Source organism: Pangasianodon hypophthalmus, chromosome 6, assembly GCF_027358585.1.
Source record: "Pangasianodon hypophthalmus isolate fPanHyp1 chromosome 6, fPanHyp1.pri, whole genome shotgun sequence".
Taxonomy (NCBI): domain Eukaryota; kingdom Metazoa; phylum Chordata; class Actinopteri; order Siluriformes; family Pangasiidae; genus Pangasianodon; species Pangasianodon hypophthalmus.
Window position 1 is genome coordinate 24,535,356 of NC_069715.1, and position 20,250 is coordinate 24,555,605.

The 20,250-nt window shown below is 38.5% G+C and overlaps 2 protein-coding genes across 3 annotated transcripts in view; one reads left to right on the forward strand and one right to left on the reverse strand.

Annotated features, from left to right (window-relative positions):
• yap1 (Yes1 associated transcriptional regulator) overlaps positions 1-12,812 on the forward strand; it is a 35,308-nt gene extending 22,496 nt beyond the window's left edge. The window contains exons 5-8 of the mRNA XM_026914057.3: positions 3,637-3,815; positions 6,334-6,467; positions 8,606-8,718; positions 9,990-12,812. Of these exons, the coding sequence (XP_026769858.1) occupies positions 3,637-3,815; positions 6,334-6,467; positions 8,606-8,718; positions 9,990-10,228 (665 nt within the window). The 3' untranslated portion in view covers positions 10,229-12,812. The remainder of the gene's footprint in view (positions 1-3,636; positions 3,816-6,333; positions 6,468-8,605; positions 8,719-9,989) is intronic.
• A 62-nt stretch (positions 12,813-12,874) lies between these two features.
• On the reverse strand, positions 12,875-18,593 carry tmem123 (transmembrane protein 123). 2 transcript variants are annotated; one of them, XM_034305056.2, is made up of 4 exons: positions 18,259-18,593; positions 15,859-16,059; positions 15,157-15,269; positions 12,875-13,569 (listed from the first exon to the last, which is right to left on the reverse strand). In XM_034305056.2, the coding sequence occupies exons 1-4, from the start codon at positions 18,311-18,313 to the stop codon at positions 13,558-13,560; spliced, it is 381 nt and encodes a 126-aa protein (XP_034160947.2). In that variant the 5' UTR covers positions 18,314-18,593; the 3' UTR covers positions 12,875-13,557. The 2 variants fall into 2 exon arrangements, with proteins under 2 accessions (XP_034160947.2, XP_026770135.3); XM_026914334.3 differs by having other exon boundaries at positions 15,157-15,283.
• Between the last annotated feature and the right edge of the window lie 1,657 nt (positions 18,594-20,250).

Below are 20,250 nucleotides of genomic sequence, written 5' to 3' on the forward strand. Positions count from 1 at the left end.
CAATGAATTATTATTATTATTATTATTATTATTATTGTTATTATTATTATTTCCCAGGCATAGATTGTGTCTTGGTTAAGTCTGAAGAATGTGTTGCATTACTGTAAAGCTCCCAGGTTGATAGCTGGCAGGCAATGGGGCGAACTAGTTAGTGGGTGGGAACTGGATAGAAGAAAATAATAGAATATGGGGTAAAATTACCAAAAAAAAAAAAAAAAGAAATAGTATTACAGAAGTCATGGTAGAAGGATCTACCATTCTGCTCTCCTTCTTGTGATGTTTCTTCTCTCTCTCTCTCGCTCTCTCTCCCCCCCCTCTCTCCTTGTATCTTTGTTGCTCTCTCTGTTTATCTCTTTTTCTTCCCTCTTTCTGCCTCTTGCCCTTCTCTCACTCTTTCTGTTTCTTTTCCTCCTCTCTCACCCTCCCCTGCCAACCCCCCGAATGAGGCCCAGAGCAGGCAGGACGCTTTTCTGCTGCACATGCAGACGGACTTGAGTCAGAGCCAGATCTCTTTATACTGCAGCGCTGCACCTAATCTCTTCCAGGCCTTTTCACTCAGAGAGACAGAGAACGGGGGAGGGAGGGAGGAGTACAAAGGGGGGCTGACTGAGGTAGACCCAAAGAGAGGGGGAAGGGAACAGAGAGAGAAAGGAACAGAAGAAAAGTTAGAAGGCCGACATGCGTCTACAGGAATCTCCAGAGTGGCTGGGAGCGGTGGAGGCGGAGCTTCACAAATTGGCCTGGACTTAGTGTTCCCAAATGGAGCCTTCATGTTTTTCACACTCCGTCTGCAAAGAGCACAAATAGGGAGGAGCCACGGATAAAGCCACAAGCAGACACGCACGCAAAGTTGTTCTGCTATGTTTTTTCTGTGCCGCTAAAAGGCTATCGGGTTATCGGCTGTTATTTTTTCCGCCTGCACTTCAGTGTAGGAGTTGGCACCTTGTCGCCTGGTGCTGAGTGATGTCACTCTCTTATGGAGCTCTCATCTTTTCCAGCGCTCTGCTATGAGCTAATCCTGACTCACACACACAGGCTGCACGCTTGCCACAGGCCAACAGTTCAGATACACATGTGTGAACGGTTAACATTTGTGACTTCAGCGTGATGCATTCACTATATGCACGCGAAAAGATCTGAAACATCTGAGTCATCTTTTTTCAGGATGGCACTAATATAAGGTTTAAAGAGCGTATGGCAGCCATCTTGATCTTGTTTTCAGCCACAGAGAGAGAGAAAGTGAAGTTATAGTAAGACAGAGAAACTTCTCTTTCTCTTACTTTTTCTCCCACCATTAAAACTTTATCATCCTGGACGTTTTAAAGAACAAACATGTTAACTGGACAGCAGGCAAATATTTGCAGAGGCTTCAAAGGGGCCGTGCCCTGTTGTGCTCCGTTAGAACGTTTCCGATAATTTCCTGGCTTGCTCAGGGTCTTGCCTGCATGTAGATGATCTTGTTGGTGTTGGTGAAGGATGGAGGTCTGATAAGAGCTGCTGCAACGTGTTCCACACAAGCGTGAAAAAGACAAAAGGACAGATAGCATTAGCTCTTATCTGTCTCAGTCTCTCTCTTGCTTTATCTGTCTGATTTATGGAGTCTTTCTGACGCTGTCTAGATCAGTGTTTTCCATCCTGTTTTTTTTTTTATATAGAAATAATCCCACAGCACACCACTAACACTAACCACAAACATGGTCCCATATTTCCTATATATCAATAGATTGCCTGTTCACCAGTTTAGCTTTCATTTGCTCACTGCTCAAGGTTGTTATTTAAAAAAATTACCAGTTATTGCTTTTTCTCTTCGTTCACTTCTAAAGTTTGGTTGTATGAGAAAGCTGTTACTGTGTGTTATGTTAGGATGTGTGTAAGTCTACTAGGAGATGACAGAAAGTGCTGTAGCCTTATTGCATTTCATTGTTATCCAGTTTGATGTACCTCTAAATACAAAATTGAGATTTTTAAATGAACTCTGTTTAAACAGCTAATTCAGATCTTACAGATTGATATAGATATTTGGGTCAAATTTATTGCTACAGTGCTAGATTAATATTTTCTTTTTAAAACCAGACTTTCTTAGTACTTCTGAATGAAGTTCAGGGTACAATATGTCTGAGTTTTATATATATATGTACGTATACATACATACACACACACACACACACACACACACACATATATATATATATATATATATATATATATATATATATATATATATATACACACACACACACACACGCAAGTTTAAGCAGACAGTCCCAAATCTCCAGCCAGACTTAAGCATTGTGTATATTTGTGTATATTTTGTCTGCAAGTTCAACTTTAAAAATGTCAGTCACAGAAATTCACACAATGTGCCCGTTCCGGGGAGCAAGAAGCAACAGGTTTGAGTGTAACAGCTCATTAGCTGTGTTCCCTCCTGCACTGGGAATAACTTACTCTGTACTGCTAGTGCACACAGTTCTGCTTCAATAGACCCATATCTATGTGAGATAAGGGTATGAAAGGACACACACACAATTTATCACCCCTGCAAGCACACCCACACTCTGGCTGTACCACTCACAACATTCCCACACAGTAATACAGCCTCTGGCAAGGTGGGGGAGGGTTAGAGGTGTGTGTGTATGTGTGTGTGGCAAGACTCCGATCTGATTCCCATGGAGAGAGAAGAGCGGAGACTCATTCAAGCCTGAGCAAGTAAACACACACTGATTGAATGGTGACGAGGCCGGCTGGGGGGGAGGGCGGGGCTCCCCTGCATGACAACGCCAGCGTCGTCACTTCTTTGTTTTCATTGGTGGCTTGGGCGCATAAGTAAACAGGGATCCTCACTGGTTTGATTACAGTAACACCTCCCACAATCAGCGCCATTTGTTTCAGCTATTCGTGGTCTCTGCAATACACATGACCTCATTCACATGTATTAAAGTGGTTACCAGTGTTTACATCCCGACCAATTGTTAATGAGCACCTGCACACACACCCATTCCTGCAGATCCACTGACTGCAGACATTTACAACATGATCTTACTTAAATCTGTGATTAGTATGTATATCAACAACCGCCATGTTAGCTATATAATGAGAACTATCTCTAGGTGCATTTTTGGAAGCTTTTGATTTAAATCACAGATTATTTGGGTCAAAGAAAAGACTTGTGTGTATCTGAAGGCTGTTCATTTTACAGAAAATTATTAATACCACAATGGTCTCACAAGGATAGGAATATCTGACAGTTTTGACCTTGTCAGGACATTTAGCTGGTCCCCATGAGTCAAACTGCTTTATATATATATATATATAAATTATATATAATATAATTTACCATTATTTATATATATATATATATATATATATATATATATATATATATATATATATATATATATATATATATATATATAAATAATGGTAAATTATATTTTTAAAAACTAAAAGTTCCAGAAAGTTTCCTTTTGGTTACTGAGGTTAAGGTTAGGGGTTGGTTTAGGTGTAGCTACAGTAATAATTACAGTAATTGAAGGAATTATAAGACAAGGTGTAGGTTTAGATGTATAATTATTGGTGTGAAATACAGGAGAAAACAGGAGTGCAAATCTCTTCTTTTTTATGTCTTCCTGTGTTTAGCTCTGAACCAGCAGCGAATTACCCAGAGTGCTCCAGTAAAGCAGGGCACCCAGCTCCCCTCCAGCCCCCAGAACCCAGCCGTCATGGGAGGGAACAACCAGATGAGACTGCAGCAGCTGCAGCTGGAGAAAGAGAGACTGAGACTTAAACACCAGGAGCTGCTCCGCCCGAGACCACAGGTCCGAGACACACACCTTCAACACCAAATTGAACATGAGTCAAGAGTTCACCTGAGCATTTTGGTCTCCATTAAAAACACACCTGTTGCCAATGATTTAGAAGAATGAGTTGAAAAAGAATTAGAGCACGCACTAATGCACTGCGAAGCAAATTACACTTCATCGTTGTTAGGGGTTGAGTTCAACTATTCACAAAATATTCTGATGCACCATGCATCCGCCAATAGGAGACGTCTGGGTGGAGCTTCAGTCCTTTGAAGTCGCAGTGCAGTTGAGCAAGACGGAAGAGAGACTAATCACAGTTGTCAGCTTCCATCCACAGCTGTACAATCCAGTGTTAAATATTTCAAAACACAGCTCACTAGAAGCCTCAGCTCGGTGTGCGCACGAGGATACACACATTTTACCCTAAGAAGGCAGAATAAAAATATGAGGCTCCATCCAATTATAATACGCATATTTTTTAGAATATTTTTTTCTCAGCATTGTCTTCTCCCGTTCATGTTACCGGAAACAAGGCTTTTCAAAAACACTCTCAATGGTGGAGCAATTTTAATTCCACTTTCACTCTTTTTGTGTGAGCAGGAAAAACATCTACATTTTTGAAAATGCTGACGTCACAGCGTCAACACGTGCATGCACGTTGCCCGTCTGCTGACCAGGTTGTTACTTTGTGGTCTGCAATTTCTTATTTGCTAACGTTTGCAATTTAATTTCGCTTTGTTTTATTATTATTCCGTCGCCTGAATATTCTTACTGCTCCTGAATCCGCAATGCAAACTGAGATTTTTTTTTAACAATTTGTATTTAAGTGTAGCTTGATGCAGTAGCTCCACCCTGTTGTTAGGCCACACAAGGCTTTGCATTTGTCATTTTTATGTTTTGGAACTTTTGGCCATGTTGGTGGTATTCTGCATTTCATACTCTGCATCACTCAAAATGCATGCTCTGAAAGTTTCAAATGGGGAAAAAAGGAATTACAGGATAAATGTGCATTCCTATTTTTATACATTTACATGTATCTTTACAATTAGTAACTGAGTAGACAGTAAAGAAAACATTGACCTTAACAAAGAAATAGCCTAAAAATGCATTTTCTATCTGGTGCAGTGCCAAAAATAGCTTGGTTAAAACATAATACTTTGAAATGTATTAAATGGATGTTTCAGAGTAGCTATTGCACTTGTTATAAAACTTTCAATTTAAACCTTGTCATGGTTGAGGCTTTGTGAATTTCTATATGAGAGTTGGTCATCTCACACACTCTAAATCCTCGGCTGTTCTTATAGCGATCAGCACTGTGTTGATAAAAACAAGTGCTCCTCTTTGGTCTGGGGTGTGTGTGTGTGGGTGTCCGTCCTGTCTGTAAGTCTCTCGTGTGGAGTGACGAGTGTTTGTGTGTGTGTGTGTTGGGGGTGACTGAGAGGGGTCAGGGATCGGAAGAAGAGGAGGAGACTTGGTAGGATAGGGGGGCAGACGGGGACGAGGAGCTCGGAGCCGGGAGAGTTGAAGGGGGGCAGCTTTGGAATGTAAACAGAGTGTTGACTCAGCTCTGTGAACATCACACACACAAACTAAACAAACCGAGCTCTTCAGCCCGAAGCAGATCGCTAATGAAGTCAGACCAAGCCCGATGCTGTCAAACACAGCATGAGATGTTGCACTCGATAAAACACGTGACTTTATCACAAATGCATTATTCAAGACTTTCTTGTAAAACGAGTCAAACTGACAAAACTCTCTTCATTTTCTGTATCTCTGATTTATTATTCAGCCCGTTTGTCATTCACGTTCACATTTCTTCATTCATAGGAAGTGTGCCATAAAAAAAAAAGAAGGATGTGACCCTGTGCCCTACCCTACACTTAATGACACGCAATAAACCCACACCTTAGCAGCGTGCAGTTAACCACCCAGTTGGGCCGAGGCCATAAAATCACAGAGGACGCTTACAGAAAGTGACTTTCACAATCTCTTGACAAATGAGAACCAGATCTGTAGCTTGTGACACGTCGCCTGGGATGGGCATCACAATATCATTCAGCAGGGTAATAGAGGAAACGGCTGGAGGAAAGACTTGTGGGTGAAGCTTGCTTTGTTTTTTTTTTGTTTTGTTTTGCTTTTTACGCCGTTCTGCGTCTACATGCCTGCTACAGTAAAACCAGTATTGTTTGTTCGCTAACAGAACAAAAGGCGATCTTTTTTTTTCCTCCTTGAATGAGATAGCAGATCAGCAGAGCTTGTAGCTTTGATTTAGTAACAAGTTTTAATTACATTAAATCATCAAGCTTTAAAGATCAGAAACTGTCTATTAAATTAAACTGTTGGATATAATATGGATGTATCGTTTTTCATATTTACAGAATTTTAAAGAAAAAATGGCTTTGTTGAAGGTGTAGCCCAATTTTTGGTAACAAATACACATTTGTTCACATTTAACAAGGAGGTGCATCTGGCTGGTATGAAATAGTGTTTATTTGGTCTTGTCATCTTAATCATTGTGTGTGTGTGTGTGTAGGAGCTGGCTTTGAGGAACCAGCTGCCCACCAGCATGGAGCAGGACAGTGGCACTCAGAACCCGGTGTCGTCCCCTAGCATGGGACAGGACGGTCGCAGCATGACCACCAACAGCTCAGACCCCTTCCTCAACAGGTGAGCATGAAAGCAGACACGTGAGGCTGGTTTAGCCATGAACGTCTTCATAGCTGCTCGTCATTCGTGGCTATCAAGGATCTGCAATAGACGTAACGTAACTTTGAATGACATACTTTTCCATTTCCTCTTACAGTTTTGTGAACAGGTGGGAATAATCATAGAATATCAAAGGCACTGTATATTTTATAATAATATAATTTGATCATTCTCTGGAACTTCTTCTATTCAAGACACTTCTCATCAGTGGTTAATCCAGCATAGAGCTACAGATTTAACAAAATGAGTCAGTTCCTGTATGACTAGGCAGACTATCACAACAAATAACAGAAGTGCACCATCCAGTGGCCATTAAGAGAAACTCTCCATGAATGTTCATGCTCATTAAGACTAAGTTACAGTCATATTGTTATTGTGCAGAGTACGAGTACAGAACCAATGAAATGCAGTTTTTCGTATATCCCAGCTTGCTAGGAAGCTGGGGTCAGTGCGCAGGGTCAGCCATGATACAGTGCCCCTGGAGCAGATGGGGTTAAGGGCCTTGCTCAAGTGCCCAACAGCAGCAGCTTGACAGTGCTCAGGCTGAAACCTCCAACCTTCCGATCAGTAACCCAGAGACTTAACCCATCAGCCAACACTGCTCATGGCCATGCCCAAGCATTTTGAGGACCAAATAATGATGCTAATCGCGACAAACACACTTGATAATTGTACTCGTGTACCTAATTGTAACGTGCGATGAACTGCTTAGGAAAAAAAAAAAGTGTTTCAAACAAATATGCAACTTTTAAAAGAGTGGTTATGGTTCAGGGGAACACGTCCATACATATCCATACATATTTGTCAATTTTTAGCCCATTTTTGAGAATACAGTAATTATGAGAAGATTTTGTACTTGGTCCTTGGCATTATTTAGCTATAGTAAAACCTGTGTGTGCGTGTGTGTGCGCACATTTGTCTGTGTGTGTGTGTGTGCGCACATCTGTCTGTGTGAGTGTATGTCTGTATGTATGTATCTGTGTGTGTGTGTGTGTGTGTGTGTGTGTGTGTGTGCGCGTATGGCTGTGTCTGTCTCTGTGTGTGTGTGTGTGTGTGTCTGTGTCTGTGCATCTCCTTTTTGTGTCTCTGTGTCTGTCTGTCAGTGTGTCTGTATGTATGCCTCCTGTTTATGTGTCTGTGTGCCTCCTGTTTGTGTCTTTGTGTCTCTCTTTGCATCTCCTGTGTGTCTGTGTGTGTCTGTGCATTTCCTGTTTGTGTCTGTGTGTCAGTCTGTGTCTCTCTGTGCATCCTCCGTGAGTCTTTGCCTGTCTTTCAGTCTTCTGTTTCTGTCTGCGTATCTGTCTGTGTCTGTGAGTCTTGTGTCTGTGTGTGTGTGTGTGTGTGTTTGTGTGTGTGGGAGAGAGAGAGAGAGGGAGAAAGAAAGAGAGAAAGAAAGAGCTTGTGAACAGGCAGAGCTGCCCGTGAGAACATGTGGTCTCAGCTTTAGACAGGCCATCTCCCCCTCACACACACATTGGTACTCACAAAGACCCCATTCATCACTCCACACTCATCCACTACACACACACACACACACACACACACACACACATATCTCACTCTCTTCATTAGTGTAAGCCTGCTGTATTTGCTCTCACACTGTACCCCTGCACACTGGCCTCTGTTTATGGAGAGGTGTGATTCCTAAGCTCACTCCAAACACCACTTTTACAGCTTTAATTTCAGTGCTGTAAACTGCATTTTCCTGATTCTTCTCTTGCTTTAAGAATTCAAATTTATGCTGCTGTGGGTGTGATCGAAATTATGTATAATTATATATAATTGTTTCTGATGTAGGTCTGATGTTTTCAGACCTTGTCTCTTAACTACATTTGTAGCATATATGCAATTATCCCAAACAATTGTTTTGTTTTACTTGCCTGAAACTTGCTTATAATGGTATAAGGGCAGTCATCCGGGCATACAGAATAGGGTGGTGTGTCAAACTTCAGTCGTCTGGTTAAAAAAAAAATCTATTAATTATTAATGAACAGTCCGTGTTTGGTCATTTATATTTATATACATTGTTAATTACAGATGCTAGAGGCAGGGAGATATGGTGAGTTAATTGTTGTTTGTCTCTTTCTCTCTCTCCTCAGCGGAACATATCACTCCAGAGATGAGAGCACAGACAGTGGCCTGAGCATGAGCAGCTACAGTGTCCCGCGCACTCCAGACGACTTCCTGAACAGCGTAGATGAGATGGAGACAAGTATGATGCTTTAAAAATCCTCTAACACCCCAACCCCTAAATTATGAATGCTTAATATACAATTAAATTGTTTCAATGTGTCAGTCATATGTTAACATTTCTGACATTTTATTTAAAATAATATATTCATCACTTGGAGCTGTTTTAGTTTTTGTTGTTGTCTTTGGTTGTTTTTTTTTTTTTTTAACTATTTATAACAGTTCTCATGTAACTGTTCAGTTAGCAGTCAATGCTAAGTGTAATTCTAGTGTAATTTTAGTCATAAGGAGTCTTTTATCACTCATTTACTAACACATCTGAGAGAAATATTGATATTCCTGATGTGTTTGTTTTGTTCTGTCATCACTGTGGCTTTTGCAGTGTCTGTATGAAAGACTTTAGCTGGCTAAAGCCCTAATCAGATTGGATTAGTTTTACACAGGGTGGTGGGGCAATGTAATTATTACCGGAGTATCTCTGGGATTTTTGTCCTGTCTGAATCTGTTATGTGGGTAATATTTTACAGACTGCACATATACACATCTGGAAAGATGACACTGTATGTTGCATTCTATAAAATGACCAGCAGTAATAACCCTGTCAGAATTGACATAAAGATTGTATAATATCCTGTGGGAAAAGAGGTTTTGCACTTTTTCATGCTTTTCTTTCATCTGCTGCTGAAACCAAAATGAAACCAAGTATCGAGTTAAAATGCAGAACAATAAAATATAGACATTTAAAAGGACTTGTCAGAGAAGCAATGGTCCCAAAGGGTTTTTAAGTATGTTGCATACTTACGTAGCGTATATACATGTTTTTTTCATGTGACTTACTAATGATCAACATTATTACAAGTGCTTACAATATTGGTCACAATCAGTGTGTATTAAAATGACTTGTGTGTGACTGTTGACCATTCGTTCATCATGAAGACATGCTCATCTCTGAATTATGAAGAGATTGTTTATCCCGTGCAAATCGATCATAATTACTACAGACATTCTCCAGCAGCATTCCGTAACAGACGTATGTCTTGAGATACCTTATGCTTGGCATCCATATTTCCCAGTTGTCTAGCAACAGTTATTTGGTGATTAACCACTTGGCCAGCAAGTTTTTGGGTTTCCTGACACACAACTTCACAAGTGCTATTTGAACGCACCATAGGTCGCAACACCTGCTAGGGGACAAAAAAATTGTCTTACATTCTGGTAAATGTGGTACATTGTAAAACACTTTAGGAAAGTGACCATTTCTCAACCCCGTCCCTTGTCCTCTTCCACCTTCAGGCGATTCCCTCGGCCCTGCGTCCTTGGCGACCCAGCCAAGCCGTTTCCCAAACTACCTGGATGAAATCCCAGGCACTGATGTGGACTTGGGCACCCTGGAGGGCGAGAGCATGGCAGTGGAAGGCGAGGAGCTGATGCCGAGCCTGCAGGAGGCGCTGAGCTCCGACATCCTGAACGACATGGAGTCTGTGCTGGCTGCGACCAAGATCGACAAAGAGAGCTTCCTGACCTGGCTATAGATCAGCTTTAACACGCACTCCGCCTCCGCTATCTTCACACTGAACTGCTGCCTAGGCCAATCTGTGAAGGATGTGTAGATGCTTTGAGTTTTTTTTTTTTTTTTTGGTGGTTTTTAAAGAGACATTTCACTCTCTTAGACTTTGATTGCATTTTTTTTTCCCACTCACATTAAGCATTAATCACGGTTGGACTGGTTTCATTGGGGGCTTTTGCCTGTAATATATAAACCGCACTTGGCCGAACTGGTTTTACAAGCAGATTTAATTTCTTTTATTTCTTTTCCCCTCCCATCACCTTTTTTTTTTCATGTCTGCATCCTCAAGGCTGGCCCATGAACAGACAATTATTCACCCTCTCCTCTTATACACGTGTGTATGGCTTTGACAAAGTGTTGAACCCTCATCACTCTCGTATACAACCTCATCCTCGCCCACGGCCTGAACTGCCGTTTCCCTCTTTCCTTCATTCACTACAAGCCTGGCAAACCAAAAACACTCACGAGGGCTGCTTGCATGTGTGTGGATCATGATGAGATCTCAATGAGCTTGAGCTGGAGATCTTGAGGGTTGAACCTGTTGCTTTAGGAAGGCTGATCACCCTGCTCGGCTGTGCCAGCATATCAAACTGTAATCGATACAAGTGCCTTCGGTTTGATCTCATAGTGCAGCAATTAAAACACTACTTTTTAACACTATATATATTTACGAACAATTCTGACCGCGCTCTTTTCTATTTACAGTTTTCATTAATCGAAAATGTCTTTTAAAGTTTATATAAAAATGCATTTTGTTGGATTTTTCTAAACTCTAGCCTCAGTCTTATGACTGACTTTTTTTTTTCCATGTATGATAGATCAGATTCTTTTCTCATGGTAACTGGTTTGTTATCTAACACGGTTGCCTTCCAGCATGCTGCCACTGTTTAATCATCGCAGAATAGATGGAACTGATTATTACTATTACCTAGTAATCAGCAGAAATGATCAGGCTAGATTCAGAGAGCTGTTTTTGTATGTTAATATGTAGGTTTTCAATCATTATTAATGTATTTTTGCCTAATCAGTGACAGTATCGTTCGAAAGCAAGGAGCAGAATGTCAGAGTAACTTTTATCAGTGACAAGCTGAGGAAGAGGATGGACGCCCGTTGGCATGGAAGTGATTGGAGCGGTGGATTTGCTATGTTTTAAGCTGGATAAATAAGCACGTCTCGAGGGTTTGCGGTTTAGAGCGGAGGGTAGCTGGTACTCGATTTGGTAATCACGATTAAGAACGATAGCGTTGTAGAGTTTAATGGAAACAATCAGCGATAACTTGTCAGGATTTTTTATTTGCTTTTGACGAGGCTTCCAAAGAGTTTAATGAGTCTTTTTCTCTTTTAAAAACAAAATAATTTATCCTATTCTTTGTGTGTATACATGTAGCATAAGCTAATGAGAGAATGTCCAGCTGATGATTAGTCAGTGGATATGTGATGACTGTCACAAATCTCCCATACTAGATACTCGATGAGCAAGTTACCAAGAGCAGCCTTGTTGTCAGTCGTTTACATTGTTGCAGAGCGATAGAACACTACAGACGTTAAGCGATAATGCTGTTGTAGATCCTTTATATAGAGACACAATGTGTATCTTAAGATGTTTACAAGATTATTACCCCCTACACTACTCAGATGATGATCCTACACTTTAAATGTGATTTTATTTTTTAAAAGTAAAGGTTTGTTAATGAAATAACAGTTTATTTGATGTACTTGTATTCCTTCAGGAGTCAACATGAACAAGGCATGTGCTGATAATGGCTCATATGATGTATCAATATTCAAAACACTGCAAAACGATCAAAATGCCACTTCCCTTGCATTCCATTTCCGAGGCAGCTGCCAAAGTAGGCAACATTTTTTTGGGGACGTTTGTGCTCCTGAGGTAAAGTCTCTCATTCAGAATTTCTAATTTAATAAAAAATATCATAATGTCAGATACCATGATAAAATGTAAGAAAATATTGTGATATGAAAATTGAATATCAGCACCTGCCTTATGTGAACAAAGATCAAAACCTGTGATCAAACTTCGTCGCTGTGACCTGAACAAATAGTGGAAAACAAGACCCAGGTAGTATGTTTAGAATAGTATCTATTTTTACAGAAGTATGGTGTTGGACACTAGTTGGAATAAACAGTGTTGGAGATAGCAATGCAACAAAAACAAATCATTTTTATAAATTGTTGGTACAGTGCTGGTATTGCATGTTTAACAGAACATTGCTTAAAATGTGTGTCACTTAAACATGATTTTATGCGTAGTTAGTGTGCGACTCTGAATATATAATAACTTTTTTTTTTTTTTTTTTGTAGTGGTAGTACTAATCACTTGAGTTAAAGGATTGGTATTTAGATATCTCTAAATGCACACGGAATGAATTTATATCCATTTATTATGATCTGTTTTTTTTTCTTTCTTTTTTTTTTTTCATAGATTTATGTGCATGTATCTTAGAACCTTATGTTCTGTTACATTCTATCCCTTTGCATAATACTTTTAAAATGGATGGGCCTGTAATAAAAAAAATATATACTTTGTTGTACTGGTTGTTTGTGAAATCATTATTTAACACAACGACAAAAAAAAAAAAAAACACACAGAAAACCTGAAGACATCCACACATACTCAGCAGCCAGTGTATTAGCACATTGCATATTTAATGCAATTATCTAATCAACCAATCAATAAAAATCATGCACATACAAGTTAGTTAATGTTCATGTGATTTTGACTCTTTACACAGTCGTGTGAAAAACAATAAAACATCCAGTGAGTGACGGTCCCGTGGGTGGAAACACCTTGTTGGTGAGAGAGGTAGAGAAGAACAGCCAGACTCTGACAGAATGCTACAGTAACTCAGTTAACCACTCTTTACAACCGTGCTGAGCAGAAAAGCATCTCGGAACCAAGAACACGCCAAATCTTGAGGCGGATGGGCTACAACAGCAGAAGACCACATCGAGTTTCACTCCTGTCAGCCAAGAACAGGAATCTGAAGCTATAGCAGGCACAGCCTTACCCACACTGGACAGATGAATATTGGACAAACATCATCTGGTCTTTTTCCAATCTTCAACAGTCCACTTCTGCTGTCGTCTGTACGTGATGATGATGTTTGATGATATTCAGAGAGGTCAATGAGACCTAATATCTAGAAAGTCTAAAATGTATCTGTAGCAACAGGCACTTCACGATGACATGTAACAGTACAGTAGAACATTTCCCATCATAAAACAGTGTTTTATGACCGTCCGACACTCCAGTAGTCCCACTATTATATGATGGCATCATGTTGTTCTCTAAAAGATAAAAACAAGAATTAATTACAACATCGAAAGCCTTGTTGTTAAGCATGTGCCAATAAACTTTCTTATCTTGATCATGGTCTAATATTTTATCAGATTTTGCATTATGATCGAGATACTGTATTGAAACAAGGACACACTGATATGAAGCACCAATCTTTCAGAATAACTTCATGCTTTTTTTTTTTTTTTTGTCTGACGTTCTGTTTATAGATGACTGAAAGCTCTCTGTATCTAGTGTGCCCACCCAGGCCACCTCCTCTTAATGTAATGCAGGTGAATTGCTCATGATTAGAATACTGTGTGCTCTGAATATTATAAAAACACATAACCATATCAGTATTATGATATATTAGCATTTTATTATATCATGCTAATAAATGCGAAGCAAGGGTTCAAGAGTCAGTATGTAATGCTGTTGTAGGAAAATCCCAGTGTTTTTTCCCTCTAATACCACAGCAATTTGCCAATTAACATTTTCATTTCAGATCAAACTTTTTTATCCATTTATAGTTACAACAAATGTTGTGAAACATTCATGAAACAAGTTCATTCCTGTTACAACAAATCTGATTGGTCAGAAGGCACTGATTAATTTTCTGTAACAGCAGCTCTGACAATAGTGCAGACTGTAATTCAACTCACGAGTTTAGACTAATGCACTCATTCTAATATGTTATTGTTTATATAGCAACAGCTCATTACAGGGACTTGTATGGCAGACACTTCACATAATCTAAGCCTAATTAATGGAATTTAAAAAAAAAAAAAAAAAGACTTGTGATTGTTGAAATGGTAAAGTGGTATGTGAGGAGACATTTATTTAACATTCATAGAAGGAGTCTCCAGGCTCCATTTTCCACCACTGGAGAATTTTCAGGACAGAGGACATGGTGCATTGCATTTTCTAGGTAACATGACCAGCTGTGTGTTTTTTGTTTTTTTTTTAAACCTTATTAATTTCAAGAGAGAGAAAAAATGAGAGGCCGGTGAGGAAATGACTGTTTATAGCTGTTAAAATGCAAGCCATAACTTGTTTTTTTGGACATTCTACAACATTAAATGTAACTATAAACAGATAAAAGTATGACATGTTCTTTAATAAATTAAAAATTAGAATCGTTGGCAAATTGCTGTGTTATAAGAGGAACGAAACACTCGACAGATGCTGTTATTGGAAAATAATCAGCTTTTGGGTGGTAACAGTAACTCTGCTTCATGTTCAGCCGCATCACATCACCTCAGTCTGGTTCTTCTCACAGAAAGTTTCACCATAGCAATGACCATTTTTTCTTTATTAAATAGCAAAACATTGCAAATCTGTTCACTGTTAGGCTTAAATTATGTGAAGCTTCCACCATAACTCCTACTACACTGTAGCTGGGAATATTGTCAGAGCAGCTGTCATAGAAAATTAATCATCTTCTGACCAATCAGAAGTGAGAACTCAGTGACACTGAGGCATAAAATAACATTACAGATTGCTAAGAAGTCACATCAGTAAGACTAAAAACTAGTGTAAATCTAAGCTGATGTACTTGGGCTTGGCGCTTAGTAAACAGGTAAAGTGATGATACTCACAGAGCTCGATAGCGCCCCTGCTGGCGAGAGCAGATTAACCTGTAGCCCAGACACACAGCCAGCGTTACGATGAAGCCCAGCATCATTCCTCCCAGCAAACTGGCCACATGGACCTGCGAACACGGAGCTGTGCGGATTGGTGCAACAGGGTGTTTATTTTATTTTATTTCAGTGATGTTTAAAAATTGACAGAAAAAGGAAGTAGAGATGGTGGAAAGACAACAGACACATACACATACTTTCTATTATTTGTTTCAAGATATGTTGCCTTGATTGATTCAGAATGAATTAAAGCAACAGTACTTAAGTTTGGGAAATAATTTGTGTTTATTACAAATTGCAGCAGCAGCAGTTTCAAATCCTTTTAAGAGTTTTAATAAAAGGTGCCTAATATGAAATTTACATATAGTTACATATAAACAACATGAACAGTTTATGGGATGTTTCAACCATTTTATTGTCCAAATAAAAATAATTAACTATGATAAATATCTTCATTAAAAACAATCTCACTTCTTAGACAACTCCTAAAATTTTCTTTCATGATGATAAAGTATTAAAACTAGCACAATAACATAAATCTATAATGTGAATTATAGCTGGAACTATTGTCCAAGGTGTTCTGTTATAGAAAACTAATTAACATCTTCTGACCAATCAGAATCAAGAATTCAACAGCGCTGTGCTGTAAACAGATAATACCTGATGTAGGAACTGGAGTGTTTTGACTCCCTGTTGTTGTAAATGGAGCTCTTAATAACAGTGTAGTGTGTGTGATGGATTCATGGCTTGATGAGTTTGAAGTTGAGAGAGTCACTTGTCCTTCCCAAGCAGTAACATATACCCCAGTTGCTGTAGTATGGGTTTTGCTCTCATTTCTTGAATTTTGAGAGGCTGATAAATCTGGGGAAAAAAAGTAAAAGGTAAACTGTTTGCAAATGTATTATCTCATGTACAGTGCTTACAAAACAGAGTTAAAGTGTATCCATGCTGGGAGGCCATTCCAGGATAGGAAGGTTAAAGTGTGACATCTTTTTTTTTTTTTTGCACAGCATAGGCACTTAGGGAAGCTGCAGCCCCGGCAGTCCCCCACTTCCCGCACACACACACACACACACACACATCAGATTTTATAGGCCAATTCAAATCAGGCCAGGCTTGACAAATAAAATGCCTCCATGGATGTGTAAAGTGATAGTTTTACTATCTGACACACCCTCAGCTTAAATGCAAAATTACAAAAACTCCATCAAAAACACCAAAATACAATCTCATGTATTTTTTGATCTGACAAAAGCCTTATGCAAAATCATATACTACAGTGATAAACAGTATGTCAAAATAGTGCTTGATTTTGAATGCCATTTGATTGGGTTTCTGTGCCTACATTTGGGATGTTTAAATAAACTGGAATTAAATAGAGTTTCGTGAAAACTTTACTCAGTACTTTTTCAAGATGTTAATAATTTAAACTTTATGCCCACTTCTGTGCCTTTATGTTAGCACTATGTTCTCATTTTTCATGTTTTCTTTTATTCAGTGTTGAACTATCATGCATTATATTTTTATTTTGTTTTAATTTTCTACCATATTTGGTTGTACATTACTTTTTGTATTCTATCACTTTAATCTTAACTTTAATCTTAATTTCGAAACATTTGGTATAGGATATGCCACTGATTAATTTTTGCATATTTAGTATATTTTAATGAATTTGTATAATTTATATTTATATGATTTAATGAATGTGGGGAGGTGGTTGTTTGTTTGTTTGGGGGTATTTTAATGTTAAAATCATGCTGACATTGGCCCTGGCAAAAATCTTTTCCTTTTCTTTCTTTTTTTTTTTTAATCGATGAAGAGAAATAAGAAATTGTACAATATGGCATATTAGTACCATCCCAACCAACAGCAAGTTTCACAAATCAGGTACAATTACAACTAAAGCACATTAAATTAAAAAATGATAATAAAATTATTAAAATAAATAAAATAAAATAAATTCTAATTGCTCTCTATGGCCCCCACTTTTTTTTTTATACATTTGTTCAGTTCATTATCTTGAATGATTCAAAGTGGGATGATTCTGATATCGACAGTAGGATAGCCTGGGCTAACACACACACACACACACACACAAACACACACACACACACACACAAACACACCTGTCTGGCCTAAAGCCAGTCAATCACCTGAGTCCCCTTAAAGAAACAGCTGTAACAGCTCCTATAGTTTGTTGTAGCACTAATGGATTAAATCGTGATAAGAATAAGGACAAAGCTGGACTGCGATTTAAAAACTGTTTCTGTATTTAAAATAACTTTAAAAACAATTCTGGGCGCGTGCTGTCACCATAGAAACAGCAGATCATGCGCCAATGGAACCGGATGTGGTTCTTTGTACAGTGCTGCTCTGCCCCCTACCGGCCTGGGAGATTTGGGGATTTAGCAATGGTAAATAAACTTCTAAATAATGACTAATTAAAAATACACAGTCATTAGTATGCATTTTAACTTATTAAAAGATTAACTACTTCTATTAACTTCCTAAGTAACTATAGGGAACTATCTAGAAGACTGTTAACTACTATGCTAACGGCTACAGTAAAGAAAGTAGCAATTAACCGACAAATAACTAAGACTAAATTCGATTAAAATAATTTTACACAAATATAAATTATGAATAAACAAACTGTGAAGCACTATTAAACCACTATCAACAAAAAAACGGCTAAGATAATACAAAGAATATACAAAGTTGTCAATTTTATTCACAGACACCAAAGATCGCTAAACCAACTGAAGAAAAAAAAAATTGTTTAACTTTGAACCGGCTCGTGCGTCCACACCTGAAAGTTTTCATAAAGAGAGCCCAGTTTATTTTATTTCGAAATAAAAGCAGTGAAATGTTTTAGCTGTTGCTTAATTATTCGTTGTTGGCTGTAATACAGATTAACCGTGGTCTGTTTACTGTAATTTCCATGTGAATGCTTGTATAAACAGGCTGGCGGTCTGAACCCGGAACGCTTTTACACAGCACGCAGGTAGACTCGGGACACTTTTTAAAACGGATCAGTGCTAGTGAGGAAAACTGACTTACCCCAGATGTCAAAGAAAGTCAGGTAGAAAATCATGAAATAGCCGCTGGTTTTCATTCCTGTCACAGATGGAGAACTGCACAGCTTTTAGGATGAGCCCAGATCCACCAGTGAAAGAGCACTTGTGTGATTTATCTTCAAAATAAACCAAATCCGGGCAGAAAGCAGCACCGCAGACTACCCTCCTAAACAGTATGTGGAAACAGTATGCCACGTAAAGAAACTGCGGTACTGACATCCTACTGAATACAAAGGACTTGTTTTCACACATATAGTTCCTTTTCCACTGGGGGAAAATACTTGCGTAAGTGTACTACACTTAACTCTTTATGGCACCATTGGGCAACTGGACTGTTTTCCCCCCTTAATTAAAATAGAATCAGCATTTATTTCCTATTTCATATTTTTAATTTTGAGGGATTGTGGAGTTTGTTGCCTGAGCCAGTATTGTACCATAATGGGAAATACTGAAATATTGGATGTTTGCATGCAAAAAAAAAAAAAAAGGAAAATATTTTAAACCAAGCAACAAGCATGTGGAACACGATGCAATACATGAAAAGTGAAATGTATTACAAATGATTTCTTTAATCTAATCATGCTTGCCACTCTACCTCCTTATTTACCACCACCACCATCATCAAATGCCATCTCATCCATACTATCATCCACTGGGAGTGCCACCTCTGCTTTATACTTCTTTGAGGTTCAGTAGACAAAAGAAGCGTTCATCTTGTAAATAACAGAATTTATAAAAAAAACACATTAAAAGTGCTGTAATTCTTTCACCCAAGTTGGATGTAAATATCCTCAAATTAAAGCTGAACATCTGTGCTTATATTCAATATTTAATTTCAACTCCAATATACTGTAGTAACCAGCCAAATTAACAATAACTTTGTCAATGTCCACATATTTAAGGACCTGTCTGTATGTGAACGTACTTTTTCCATACCTATTCAAGTGGACCCAAAAGGGGAACTAGCTATGATACAATTCGATTCAAAAAGGGGCTCAGCTGCCTTTACGGACATTTTAGCATTTGAACTCTCAGAGAACTTGTTCACACCATGACTTCTTTAGAACTCAGACCCTTACTGAATTATGGATAATAGTTCAGAAACAGACTTGCAGTGAAGTACCAGAAATATCTGGGGGGAAACAAGAAACCAGTCGCAGAACCATCAAAACCAGCTGATGCTTCATGCCATATCCTCATGTGACTCTCATGTAAGTGGCTGGCAAAGACAAAATACTGTTCATACATACACTACTGTACTTAATATTATTAATATTATTATTATTGCTTCTGCTGCTTAACTAGTTAAGCTTAAGCTAGTGCTACAATTATCTATTAGACTGTATGACTTTGTCCTGTTTCTATCTAACACTGCTTACTTTATTGGAGTGTTTCATCCATTAAAGTATTTTTTAACATTGTTTGTATCTGTGATGTGACAGAAGACTGTAGCTATGTATAGAGAGCAAGCCTCAAATTCTTCAGCAGTAAAGCAAAATGTGAGGCAGACTGGGTGGTCCAAGTACAGTTCACTTGTGGGCCATTATAAGAGGCCTGATTTCATCTGACGTATTCGCATATGCAAAGAAAATGCTGAGTCATCGATCTGAGACCACTTAGAATGATAAAGTGGATCATCTACAAATCTACAAGTGCAGTAAGTTTCATGACAGTTACAGCTTTTTTTATGCAATCTGTTCTTGTTTTTTATTCTAGCAGAAGCTATGATCACATACAAAACATTTACACTTCAGAAATGACAGAGATTTACAGAATAAATAAAAGAATTACAATTACACACCAACTGAGCTGAGTAAACTTCATATGACAGGGCAGGGTCTCCATCACAGTTTAGTCATTTATCTGCTTTACTCAACAAATTCAGCTATTTGCAGGTTCATAACAATGTTTATTGAGTTTGTTAGTGCAGAAACAAAAGCAAATTGTGCTGGACTCAAAAAAATTACAGGATGTG